Here is a 13181-nt window from a genome sequence, read left to right as displayed (position 1 = left end):
GCAGCACAATAGTTTGTCAATAGGACATTTTATTTCATACGTCTGTTGTCTTTATTCAAATTACAGTAATATACTTGCTGAGATGACCACCGACTGCAGGCTGGACAGCTAAAACTGACAGCTGTACTAGTTGAAGCAAAGTTTTTCCCTTATTTCCCCTCAGTTTTTAAAATGATCTTGCAACAAAAAAAAAAGCACATACTGTATGTCATGTGATGTGTGTTTGTGTTGACGTCAGGTAGGTCAGGTTATAGTGCCGGTCCTTAATAGAAAGAGGAAAAAAAAAAAAAAAGAGAAAGAAAAACAAAAACAGCAGAAAGAAAGTTCTTGCACGTTGTATTTGAATATGGCACATTTGGTCCACGTTGGTAGTTTTCTCATTTTCAAACATCTAATAAACAAAAAAAGGAAAACAGATCATCATAGTTGTTGCACAGCATTAATGACAGCATACTGAAAACAACTGCAGAGGGGGCCGCTCTCTTTTTGTAAAAATCTTGATTCATCAGCCAATCGTTTGTTTCTATTCTCCCTGGAGCAGTATCATCACTATTATCAATATCTTTGTTCCATCCAAAATGAAAGGGTGGGAAGAAGGTGCAGGGGGTGGAGCTTCGTGGGTGAATGACAGGGGTGACTTTGGACATTCACAGGAAGTAGTCAGGAGTGCGTCTGGTCACGTGAGGCTCACCACGGCGTGGGGCTGGATCAAACTGAAGGCTGAAGAGGCAGAAAAGGTTAGTTAGTAATGACGTCAATTTATTAATGACCACAGAAATGAACATGAAGATGCATCATCTGGTCTGTGAGACTCTTGCTGCCATTTAGCAGCAGGGTTCAGTTCACACAGTAGAAAGGACTGTAGCTGTTGCTCTCCTCCACATTTACTGTTACCAGTCTGTGAGGGACAACCAGGTTGTGTGTGCAACAGTCAAATGGCCCAGTTTCCTCCCAAACTGCTGGGTTATGAATATGTTCCTCCCAGTTTTGCCTGATCAGAAGCTTCTCCATAAACGTCCAGCGTATGTGAAATGTCCCGGTCTCTCCACTGACCCCGTCACTGTCGTCGCTCTACTCCATGTTTATTGTTACCGGTCTGTAAGGGGCCGACGCCGAAAGATGACGACAGTCCGTATGTGCAGAGGAGGAGACGTTAAAACGACCATGGATTCTGATCTGACTGTTCCGACAGCGCTGCACAGTCAGAGGTTGGAGAGGAATCGGATCTAGGGGCACATATGAAGGTGGCCCAGATCTGGTCTGAGGACATCTGGTTTGGTCTGTTCACACTGCTGTGGACACACCAGGTCTGAGACACTGGGAAGGAAACTGCAGCTGGGACGTGACTGAAGCTTTAGATGCTTTTACACTTTGTTAAGCCTATTTTAAAAAGTAGAGGTTTTCACACAGATCTATGGAGAGGCTTCACTGAAATATTTGGTATTTAAAGTAGCACTAACTACTAGTAGCAGTAACTCCCCGGCATGGCAGCAAGAATACATCTCACACACCGTGAAATAACTACAATTCTAATGACATAAACCGAGTGTATCACCCAGGCCCACCTAAATGTAGACAAACATCAAGGGCTCAATAAAGTACCTACCTACCCTACCTACCTTCTCCAATGTGCTGATACTTACAAAGAGTACTTCAGAGTGTCGTCCAGTTCCATGATGGCTGCCTGGTTTCCACAGCGGTAGCAGTAGTTTGGAGCACTAAAGATGGTCACCACATTCTTGTCATGGCCCCAGTTGTAGCCCTGAACACACAACACACAGAGTTTCAGTCACAAGTGCTTCCTGACCATAGACACATGACAGGTTTCACTCTCAGACCACCAGAACACAGAGGAGGTCTTCTTCAGTGAAAAGGACGTGTGGGAACAACTGTCTATGAAAATACTGAGATGTGTGCACTCATAACACCCCTGTGAGACTGGTCTGAAGTGGGTGAAACTACCAGTTAATGAATACATTTAATAAACTGACAATCATATCATGCTCCTTACAAAGACTGATAAAAAGATTGTTTATTCAGTAACAAATTTGGTGGTTGGGGCTTCTGACAGAGGATTTCCCACTTTGTTTTTATTTCAAATATTGTGTTGCATTTGTGTGTTTTTTCAGCCTGTGTTTTGGGCATTTGTTGATATGTCTACCATGTTACTGGCCAAAATATTAAATTAATGATCAAGATAAAAATCAACAGAAGGCTCTAGGCTCACCATCTTATTGAATGTGATCTGGACAGTGTTTTACTGGCTAGTGTTACTGGCAGGACAAATCATACAATGCTTTACTCCTCTATCACCTCCAGATTATCAAGGATCTCTCTGCAGTAGTGTGTGTGTGTGTGTGTGTGTGTGTGTATGTATACCTATGGGACAATACTGCTACAGAAACACTTCAACTAACAGTCAGTCAATCTCAATAAAACGCAACTGAAACTTTCCTGACACAACTAGCTGTGTCATGTATAAAGATTTATTTCATCTCAATCCGCACTGGATTACAACAATTCCACCTTTTCCTCATTTACAAACACAAACTGTTTCAATGCTCAGTTTGTTGCAGCTGCTGTCTGGACCTCGTGTGAACAGCCTGTCAAGTACAGAGACTCCCGCTGAACCACAGTGGGTGGGAAACGGCAGCAGGAGCAGGGCCGAGCATCACTGCACCCTATAACTGCTCATTATATTTTGTTACCATGGAAACAGTGAGATTTCTAGGATCCTTCCATCCACTTGTGTGTGTGAGCCAACTTGACTAAAATAAACTCCAAAGAACTAAGGCTTCAAACCTTACGTGTGCATTTGTTTGTGCTTCTCCATCTGTACTCGCCATCACTCCAGAAAACATTTTAGGATATCTAAATGTTTTAATTAATAACTGTGGGAATTATAAATCACTGAGCTGCTGCTGATGTCAGCACTACAGCAGAGCAAAAAACGTTTGCAAAGTCATGCGCATTACATACAGATGGGTGACAGGTGAAAGGAAAAAGCACCATAAAGTGAACAAGATTCACACATTGTGCGTGTTGCTGTGTCCAGCCTTTAATGTGCATGTTTCAGGTGTACAAAACATCTGTCCACAGCAGCACATTTAGTGTCTGACTTGTTTAGCAGCACATGCTGCGAGTCTGTGCAGTCTGTGCACGTTTGCTTTACCTCCATGACCAGCTGATGGGCGCGGGACACTAGGGTGAGGCCGTTGGCGTGGTTGAAGGTTTCAGAGATGTCCTGTCCAAAGGTGTAGCCAGCACCTCGAGGGGAGATCCCCCACCCACCACGATCATCGGGGTCTGACCACAGCAGGTCACACATCGGGCCCTGACAGTGTGCACGAGAGAGTCACTACTACAGCACAGCGCATGACATTCATTTGTTTTATCACCTCTACGAAACATTCCTGGAATGACATCCTGGGTTTCAGCATTTAGCTGTGTGTGTGTGTGTGTGTGTGTGTGTGTGTGTGTGTGTGTGTGTGTGTACCTCATGTGGGACTTCTTGCAGGCGGTCCAGGGCTCGTATGTGATCCAGAGTGTCTATGGAGGGAGACAAACCTCCATGGAGACAGAAGATCTGACACAAAAATAAGAGCATATAAAAGGTATCATGAACATGAGATGCATCTGCAGCTTGAAAGATTTTAACTCTACCTTCTATGTCAACACATATTTAAACCAGTGGCTATCAAACTGGAGGTTGGGGGGCAGGACACCAGGGGGAAAATTTGTAGCTCATCAATAATCTATAGACAAAGGAACAGTAACCAAACCAGCGTGCTCGTTGTGGAGCACTATGATAAAGGGACCTGGAAGTTAACCTCAGCCTGTTCAGCAGTGACATCTTATATCAGAGATGTACACCACAGGACAGAATGAGGATGCCGTTTCCCTGGCCGGCACTCCTACCTGTCCATCGACCAGCGCGGTGAGCGGCAGGTAGTCGAACAGGTCTGTGAAGTACTTCCAGACGTTGGCGTTGCCGTACTTCCTCAGGCACTCGTCGTAGAAGCCATAGACCTGTGTGATCTGCCGCGATTCGTGGTTCCCTCGCAGGATGGTGATTCTCTCCTGGAAACGAACCTAAAAGAGTAACACAAAAAATTAACTTAGAGGGCTGTGGATCAGTGACTTTCCCTCGGGACCAACAAAGTATTTACATTTAAGTCTGATCAACTGTTTGGATAATCAATTTATCATTTGAGCCACTTTCAATGAAAAATGCCAAATCGTCTTGAGTTTCATTTGTGACAGTGACCTAATTATCTTTGGCTTTTGGCTGGACAAAAGAAAACATCTGAAAATCTGGCAATGTTGCTAAAAATGGTTTAGATTCTCAAACTATTTAATTTTCTGTCAGTCGTGGAAGCGGAAACCATTAAATTGTTTTAATCAAAACTGACAATTACTTGATTATCACAATAACTGATGATAAACTGTCCATTAACTAACCAGTTTGAATTCAGACAAAACGTAACATCTTTCTCACCTTTGGCTCTTATGAAATCACCACACTGAGACTCGGTTAGGCACAGTTATAAAACCCTCCCCACTCATCCGTGTCCAGATCTACCCAGTGTGTGTGTGTGTGTGTGTGTGTGTGTGTGTGTGTGTGAGAGAGAGAGAGAGAGAGAGAGGGAGACCACCCCTCTCCTACCTCATTCCTCTCTGTCAGCCGATGTGAGCTCAAATGCCACAACATCACATTTGTGCAAACACATTTATGTCACAGTAAAACATCACAGTACAACTATCAACGCAGTGACTACCTCGTGTCCCAGTCACAGGAGCATGTATTCAGAGGGACGGACGCTTCTGTCAAACTAGAAGTCAACTTTATGAAGCTGCGGAGGATCTACCACGTCTGTTCACTTTGGTTTGAGCAAAGTCAGGTTCAGAGAAGTGGCAGATTTATTTTATTTTTTTTAAGTGGAAAAGAGATTCAGCCTCCAGCTCATCAGTTTTGTCTCAACTAACAAAATGTCAGTGGCCACAGCCTCTACTGATCAGACACTGACCAGACCAGCTCAGGGGCCCTTATACAACACTTTGTTATAGGTAGAGATTAAAGCACAACTCAGTGCTGGATGCTTGGATGTCTCTTGTCAACTGAACGTGACTTTGCAAGATGCTTCAGGAGGAATTTGACAAAACCACTACCATGTTTTTTTCTGTCTGAAAACCAGCTGCAAAGACCAGTAACATCCCTGTGAGAGGCATGGTCATCCAGTCAGGTGTGTCCGACTGACCACAATGACAGAAGCGAAGACTGCTCTGGATTATCAGACACGAGCCATCAGAAACAAAAACCAAGCTATCACAGCATAACAGGACTGATAACCGGCCCAGGAGTAACACACCCAGGAGTAAGTGTTTCCTCTAAGAAATTACATGCGTTTCAGTCAGAAACTATGGCTGATGAAACAACATGGAGCTCAGTCAGTAAACAGCTGCTAGTTCAGGAGCAGGGTCGACGGACGACTGCGTCTCTGGGCTGAACATGTTCCAACGGGTCGAATAGGCCCGTCGCCTTTTCCTGAATGTGAACCACAGCTGGTCTGCGCAGGAGGTGTGTCAGGCACACCTCACACGTAACCAACACAGCTGATCATCTTTTAATTAGTCCAGGTACACAGTCAGGTAACTACTTGCATTTTTAACAAGAAAGTTCCTCATCGACTTCAGAGAGTCAGCTTGTGGTGTGACTGAACCGTCTGTCACACTGAACACACACTCCTGTGATTTGGACATAATGTAGTCAGTGTATTCAGTGTTGACAGTTTTACTGTGAAGTCATGTTGCGTTATGAACATATCTGTACAAACATGATGGTGAGACGTGTGAGCTGACAGGAATGTATGAGGGGAAGGCAGATAACAGCGCTGTGGGTACAGCTTCAGATTTTTACACTAATCCTTGTACTGAAGAGCAGGGCTACAGGAGGAGGAGGAGTCTGGCCTGGTGGCAAGTTTCATACACAGGATTAGGTTCAGGTGTGAAGCTTTCCTTCCTGCTGCTGAGAACCCTGTGGGTATATGGGAAACCCGCCAGCAATAACTCTATAATAACCAAAGACTGAGGTTCTCTAGTGCTTGTGTCCAAGTGCACATTATGACACAGCTGCCCAACAGTACTGGATTACACACAATTCTTTACATGCCGGTAACAAACCAGTGTGACCTGGGCCCAGGTACGCAGGAGAGAACCAGTGTGTTAATACGAGTTCATGAGGTTCTTGCTAAGATCTTGAGTGTTTCCTGCAAGTCTGATGGTGGCGACTCCATATAAAGGCAGAAATACTGAAACACTCAGTAAATAAAGTTTAAGACTTAATGAGCCTCTCTTTGGCCGCTTGGCACTGTGAACAGTTTAAAACCTGCAGACGGCCTGGCAGCACGGCCTGATGGCTTCCATGTCGCACACAGTAACAAACGATGGTGACAGGTTTACCTTTAACGTGACAAGCAGCGTGACCGTCTCCACGGAGTAGTAGCCTCTGTCGACGTAGTCTCCCATGAACAGGTAGTTGGTGTCAGGAGACTTGCCACCGATCTTAAACAGCTCCATCAGGTCATGGAACTGACCGTGGACATCGCCACACACCGTCACCGGGCATCGCACCTGAGGGGACAGGAACAAGGTGACAGGGTCAGCTTGGCCAAGGGGACCAGCCAACACTTTAATAACATGGGGGTCTTTTTTTTACATCTGAGATAAAATGGTCTAAACTCAGATTTCTCCAGATCATCGTCAACTTATAGTCAACAAATACTGATTGAAGCCCAACAGCAACAGGTCAGCATTAACAGCTGATAACCTCTCAGACACTGTATTTTAGTGCACATATACAAAATCTATGAACATTTTATAGGCTGCATTTCACACAGGTGTATTTCTGTTTTCCTTCCTAGTGGACGCACTTCACGTTGCATCTCACCATCTTCTTTAAAAGACCATGAAAGCTCTGGAAAAAGTTAAGTAAAGTAAAGTAAATGGACTTTACTACTACTGTCATGGTCGGGTAATAACTTCGCGCGCGCGCGCGCACACACACACAGCTTTTTGCCATGTTTCTATTTATGGTTATTTTTAACAGTCAGCAACCACTGATTTCAACTCTTATTAAAATTACCAATGATGTTCCACTTTAAAATAAACTTAAAATTATATTCACTGTTAATATCCACAAACAAATCAGTATTTGATGGGACCCACGACATCTGCAAAAACCTGTAATGTCCTGGATTAAAGTTTGCTAACAAACAATATGTATCTGCAAACAGAAAGTAAAACATCTAAACCTCAGCACTGACACATTTTTGGTTCATTTGTAAAAGCTGTTGACAGCGTCCACTTCCTCGTCGGCCAGCAGTGGAGCAACACCAGAGATACATTGAATAATGATCCCAGTAAGATTAACCAGTGTTTGAGAGAAGTTGTGCAATTTGCTCAAATCAGTTTCCGTTTCCTCATTAGACATGAAGTTCTTTACCAAAACTGACAGTGCTTCTCAGCTTATTAGCTGAGAAGCACGATGCTGTAAACCAAAACCATCTTATCAGTTCACTGTGGGAACATCAACACCTCAAGCTGCCTCTTATGGTAAATAAACAATGATTGTACTGAAAAAATACTGAGGCTTGACATCAGTGACTACTGTGTATTAAAAGGATAAATGAGTTTTTCCTGTTGGCTGAGGGATTTTGGAAGGAAAGCGCTTGTACAGAGACTCCGTGGCATTTGAACACAAAGTGTGAGAGCCTGCAGCGGAGACACAGTGGGAACAAGGTGTGATACTGTTCAAACTGTGGAGCCTCAGGCACAGGCTGCTCCAAACTCGTCGAGGGAGCAGCACTGAAAACCTGCACCCACACATCTTTCACTCTCTTCTAAAGTACAGGCAACCATTAGAAACCGTTTCATCACATAGAAATCTCGTTTAGGACCAACTTTCTCCTGCAAGCGTTCATTTGTGCTGTAACAGAGAGTCGTGCAACTTCCTGAACAAACAATCACTTTAGTTACTCCCTGATGCTGCTTGGACGCCAGCCAGCAGCTGAACATTTCTCCATCTAAGTGTGAACAGCCTGCGCCACCGTGTCACTGCTTGTTCTGTTATTGAGTTTTGGTTTTATCAGTTTCAAGCCTAGAAAGTAAAACTCCTAGTTTTCTCTTGATCTCACCTCTGGAGATTATAACTCACATCTCCAACTGGGTTTTTCTGTCATTTTGTTTCTGTGGCTTATCAGCAGAGACACAAACCAATTTCCCTGTTGGGATCAATAAAGTCTTTTACCTGTTTATCTTTCTAAAGACTGTAGAGGTGGAACTAACAGGTTTAACTATCAAATTATCTGTTGATAATATCATGCAAATAACAGATTAATCATCAAATCTACCTTTCAGTAATTATGCCAAATAATCTACTTATCAACCAGCTGCCCGAGTGAAAGCACCACATCTGTTGGCATTTCAGGTTCCCGTGTTCACCCTGAGGCCACCAAGTCGCCCTGGACCTGACAACTGTGCCGCACTGGAAAATCAACCAGTGAGGTTCGATTCTTCTGTGTCGATGCTGAGGACAGACTCACCTCCTGAACGTTGGACTCCTTAGTCAGAATCTCCTTGGCCTGGAGGGGAAATAGACACACACTTCAGTTAATTAGTAACTTTTTAAAAGAAACAGTCAGTAATGCACTCCTCAGAACCTACACCGATCAGTAATGCACTCCTCAGAACCTACACCATCTCTCTGCATGTGAACAGAGAGAATGTTAAATAAAGCTCTTAGACAGACACACTAACTGTAACTCATGTCTTGTGGTTCCATGTTTAGCCTCCATGACAGACCGATGGGTTATTTTGAGACATCGAGCCTGCTTGATCTCACAGGACACTGCAGCGTTAGAAATGAGCTGGTCACAGCAAAGCAAGGCAAAAATAACTACATCTGCTTTACTGAGGTGAAACATTTCTAAAGACAGAGATGTTCTCTACAGCAACTTGTGAGCACAGATTTTGCTTTTGTAAATAATGTTTCCTAATATTACAACCTGTTAATTTCTGTTAACAAGAACTGACATCCTGTCAAAGACTACATACAAAACATTTACAACCGACGACCTGTGTCAGCACCACAGACACAAACTGAGCATTTGAAACAACCAAGGCCGGTGCTGTTGGATATTTTTAATACTAGTTCTGATGATGCCAATACTCAGTTACTGCCCTGGTACCAAAACAACATATCTGATACATTAACTTTGAGAAATGTAAACGCGTTGTTCTAAAAACCTTTTTCCCCTGAAACAAAACAACAATCTGAAGTCTATCTAAATAAAATAGCCCAATCCTGACAAAATGAAGATTTAATCTGGAACTATCTGAGCAAAGAAACAGTCCATATTGAATAAATGAAGCCAACTTTTTGTGCTCAACAATTATTGATGTGGTGCCTTTTTTTTGTTTAACTTATATTATTATTGTAATATCAACTAACAAGCTTCCCTGCTGATTCAGAATGTGTACAATAGTTACCTGTGAAACAGGCTACACGCTACTGTCTTTACTGCTACCATTCACAAGAATGACTTCCCAGCATTCTAGCCTACTTCATGTGTTCTTTGGGGAGGCTGACCTTATCGATGGCTATAAGCACCGTCCTGAGCTGACGGCACAGAAATATATCCAATCAGCTGTTTGATTAGCTCAGCACTCCTGCCAGGCACACAAATGTTCATCCAAAGACTGATTGTTGAGGGACAGGTCATTCCTGTCCCCAGCTTAGGTTTCATTTCAATATCAAGTCACCTCCTCGTTATTTTTCTGTGCATATAACTCACTGTTATTTTTAATATTCATTCCGTTTCACATTCATCCGGCTCAGCAGAAACACTAAGGTTCTGCGCCTAAGCCTTTCTACAGTAGGGAAAAGTCGGTCATGGTTTCACCCCAAAAGAACAACAAAAATGCACATCCTGTTGTCTTGGCTGTTTAGCATTTTAATTTCCTGTTGTTTCAACACAGGAAAGGTCATTTCACACTCACACAACAGGTATTTTTAACACAACAGAAAATGAGATCTGACTTTGGACTTCTGGATAAAAAGGCCCCGTCTCATAGAGTGCTTTCACAATTGGGACCCAGCCCCGGACCCAAGTACACTTGACCCCAAAGTCCGGTTCATTTTGATTAGTGTGAACACCAGCGTACCAGACTTGGGCACTGTGCCCTAATCCGCTTGGAGAGGGTCACGAGCACGATTCATGTGTACTCAAATTTTCATATACTGAGCAAGACTGCAGCCAAACATCGTTACCATAAAAACATTGCTTGGTCTGTAAATACTGGGAAATGTTCATCACAATGTCTGTTGGAGGCTTCTTCCATTAAAGGGAGTTTTCCCTCCCCGCTGTCACCAAGTGCTGCTCAACAGGGGGTTCATGCTATACAAATAAAACTGAACTGAATGTCGACAGTGATGTCTTCAAGTTAGTGTTTCTGAAAATTGTCACAGAGAAAATTCACATTTGAGAAAGGTCTGCTCTTTTTTTCTGCTGATCAACTAACTGAATGATTGTTTCAGTTTCTATCAGTGGTATTTCTACTGTTACTATTGCATTAGTATTCAACAACACTGCAGTGACTCTTACAACACAGATACAATCAGAGCCTTATGAGAGCTGCAGATGTTCAATGCTAAGAAAACTGATTTCATCTTGCAATCTGAAGGAGCAGAAAATGGTTTATTTTTTAACACAGTAGATTAAAAGTCATGATGTTGGACACTGTTGCCTCGGGATAGGCATTTACCATTATTACCACTACAGACAGACCTAAAACAATTAGTCTGTTTGGCTACTTGATCAATAAGGCATTAATCTGCACTTTTTTTTAAAAAATAAAGGATTCATTCGTTTTTTGTTTCTTCTAGGTAAAAATGCCTCAGATTTACTGGTTTCAACTTCTCAAATGTGAATACCTGCTAGTTTACTGTTCTGTAATATTAATCTACATGCATTTGGGTGTTGGACGTCTGATTAGTCTAAACTAACAATGTGAATGTTAACTAGGGTTTTAAGAAATTGTGATGGGGAGTTTCCTTCTGACATTTTATAGACCAAAATATTAACTGATAAAAAGGAAAACAATTAACTGGTTAATAAATAATTAAAATCATCATTATCTGCAACAATGAGTTCTATGAAATGAATCGTTATTTGGTCTATAAACTAACACAGGTTGGTGCCAAATGTCACCCGATGATTCCTTCCTTAGCTCCCCTGCTTACTGTTACTGTTCATACGTTAAATGACTTCCCTCTGTTCACACCATAAACACGTTTCTACTTCCATTCAATTCTAAGGAAAATGACTGCTCTACACATACAGGACAAAAACAGGCCGCAGCTTCTCAATAAGAGGAATTAATCCTATTGTTATTAAACGTACTGTGGTGACATTAAAAGGCCGATGACGCAGAGTTTAACGTTGCAACGCACCTGAAGTGACGCCTGAAACGGTAATGACAGGTTTGTGGAATAAACCGATTCTTCAATAAACAGGGCGCGGTGCCAATCACAACAAGCAAACCTAAAAATAGTTTGGTTTTAACATGAATTATGTTAAACTTCTGAATTAAACATTAGCTGAGTTCTGGTCTGTGTGCAAAACACAGCCCTGTTAATGAACGGGTGGTAAAATAGACTCCGTCTATTTGCTGGTACAGGTGTAAAAGCTCAGGATATTCGGCCCGTCTGTGATGAAAGCACGGTTACCATATAATATCCACGGTAGCACAGTTTTGAAGCTTCAGAAATGGCACCTTACTAAAATATTTGATTTAGCAATTATTTCGCTGCTACACTGCTATGAACATTAGGCAACATCAGAATGACTAGTCGAAAATAGCTGCCTGGTCGTTACTTGGTTCCAGAAAATAGCCGGACCCACCTTCGCAAGCTAGGCCACACTGAAAGCAAGACCGATGAATGAGAATAAAACCGAGGTTCTTATAACCACTTACCTTCTCGCAGAGTGTCCTGACTTGGTTTTCCGTTAGCTGCTTACACTCGTTTAGCTGTTCGATCCATTGGTCCAAATCTTTAGTGAAGGATTTGTCTTCCATGACAGCAGTGGTAGCTGGCTAAGCTAAGTTAGCTACCTGGGAAAAACAAAGTGGCCTGTGTCTCAGTGATAGCCGCTTTAGCTCGTCGTACTGTTAACCCGATCTAGTCCCGCCAAACCGGTTGAAAAATCAGTGATACGACCTAAAATGAACAATCCGTTCAGTCAGCATCTATCATGATAAATACAAATGTTAAATTAACCACGTTTATAATCCGTTAAAATTGACCGGGGGAGTCAAAAGAGTCGAAAGTCCCCGATGCAGCACAAGTCAGCGGCGTCGCAGCGGCTAGCCAATTTGCTAAAAGAGCTAGTTACGATAACATCCGGGAATTTGTGTAGTGCGCAGATTCAGCACAACAGTGACACTGCGTGGACAGACAGAAAACTGCAAACACCTACAGGGACACAATCTCTACATAACTGATCCATTTACTTTTAATACTATAAGTAAAATTTGCTAATAATGCTTACATACTTTAACATAAAGGATCTGAATGCTTCCTCCACTAGTGATAGAAGGATCTTCACTTCCAAGTCTTTGTTTGAGCATGCTGAGATATACAACCTGAATACAAGGTCACAACCCAAAAGGTTGGAGAACCAACAATTCATTCAAGGTAATTAAAAATTTTACAGCATAGATTAGCTACAGTGTTGTCCCTCTCCACAATTTTTTGACTATTTATTTATTTATTTAAAATAATGAAGGTTACAGATGAAATTTACTGTTAGAAGCTGCTGTTTTTCCTGTAAACTTTTTTTTTTTTTAATGATCACTTCTAACTTTCAGACCAGTCAAAGTTAAGCAATAATATGTGATAACTTTGTTTTAGACGTTTCAGATCAATTTAAAAAGTTAATTTTGTAGGCAGGTTGAAGAAGCAGATGATAAAAACACTGAAGCACCCATCAGCAACTATATACATATATACTTTATTTACAAACAACAGAAGCCCCATGGTTGTACAGTGATAGGTACAGCTGAAGAAAATCTGGATAGATTTAGAATATAAAAACTAAAATAATTAAAAGCATGTTTGTTAG

General features: G+C 42.1%; 1 protein-coding gene across 1 annotated transcript; it reads right to left on the bottom strand.

Moving 5' to 3' along the window:
• Positions 1–526: 526 nt before the first annotated feature.
• On the bottom strand, positions 527–12441 carry LOC109957364 (serine/threonine-protein phosphatase 2A catalytic subunit beta isoform). Its single transcript, XM_020595194.1, has 8 exons — positions 12034–12441; positions 8601–8639; positions 6460–6630; positions 3919–4092; positions 3497–3586; positions 3173–3334; positions 1644–1762; positions 527–720 (listed from the first exon to the last, which is right to left on the bottom strand). The coding sequence occupies exons 1-8, from the start codon at positions 12133–12135 to the stop codon at positions 648–650; spliced, it is 930 nt and encodes a 309-aa protein (XP_020450850.1). The 5' UTR covers positions 12136–12441; the 3' UTR covers positions 527–647.
• Between the last annotated feature and the right edge of the window lie 740 nt (positions 12442–13181).

The sequence above is a fragment of the Monopterus albus genome, unplaced genomic scaffold (assembly GCF_001952655.1).
Source record: "Monopterus albus unplaced genomic scaffold, M_albus_1.0 scaffold26.1, whole genome shotgun sequence".
In the NCBI taxonomy this organism is placed as follows: Eukaryota; Metazoa; Chordata; class Actinopteri; order Synbranchiformes; family Synbranchidae; genus Monopterus; species Monopterus albus.
The sequence above is the reverse complement of the archived record's forward strand: the minus strand, read 5'-3'. Positions and strand labels throughout refer to the sequence as shown.

What these genes read in the sequence shown, in the direction of transcription:
- LOC109957364 (XM_020595194.1), bottom strand. Translation starts at nt 12,135, where the DNA reads ATGGAAGACAAATCCTTCACTAAAGATTTGGACCAATGGATCGAACAG. An exon ending in TGCAAGAAGTCCCACATGAG is followed by an intron (nt 3,335 to 3,496) that starts GTACACACACAC and finishes GCACACTGTCAG; the next exon opens with GGCCCGATGTGTGACCTGCT. An exon ending in GACACTCTGAAGTACTCTTT is followed by an intron (nt 721 to 1,643) that starts GTAAGTATCAGC and finishes CTGCCTCTTCAG; the next exon opens with CCTTCAGTTTGATCCAGCCC.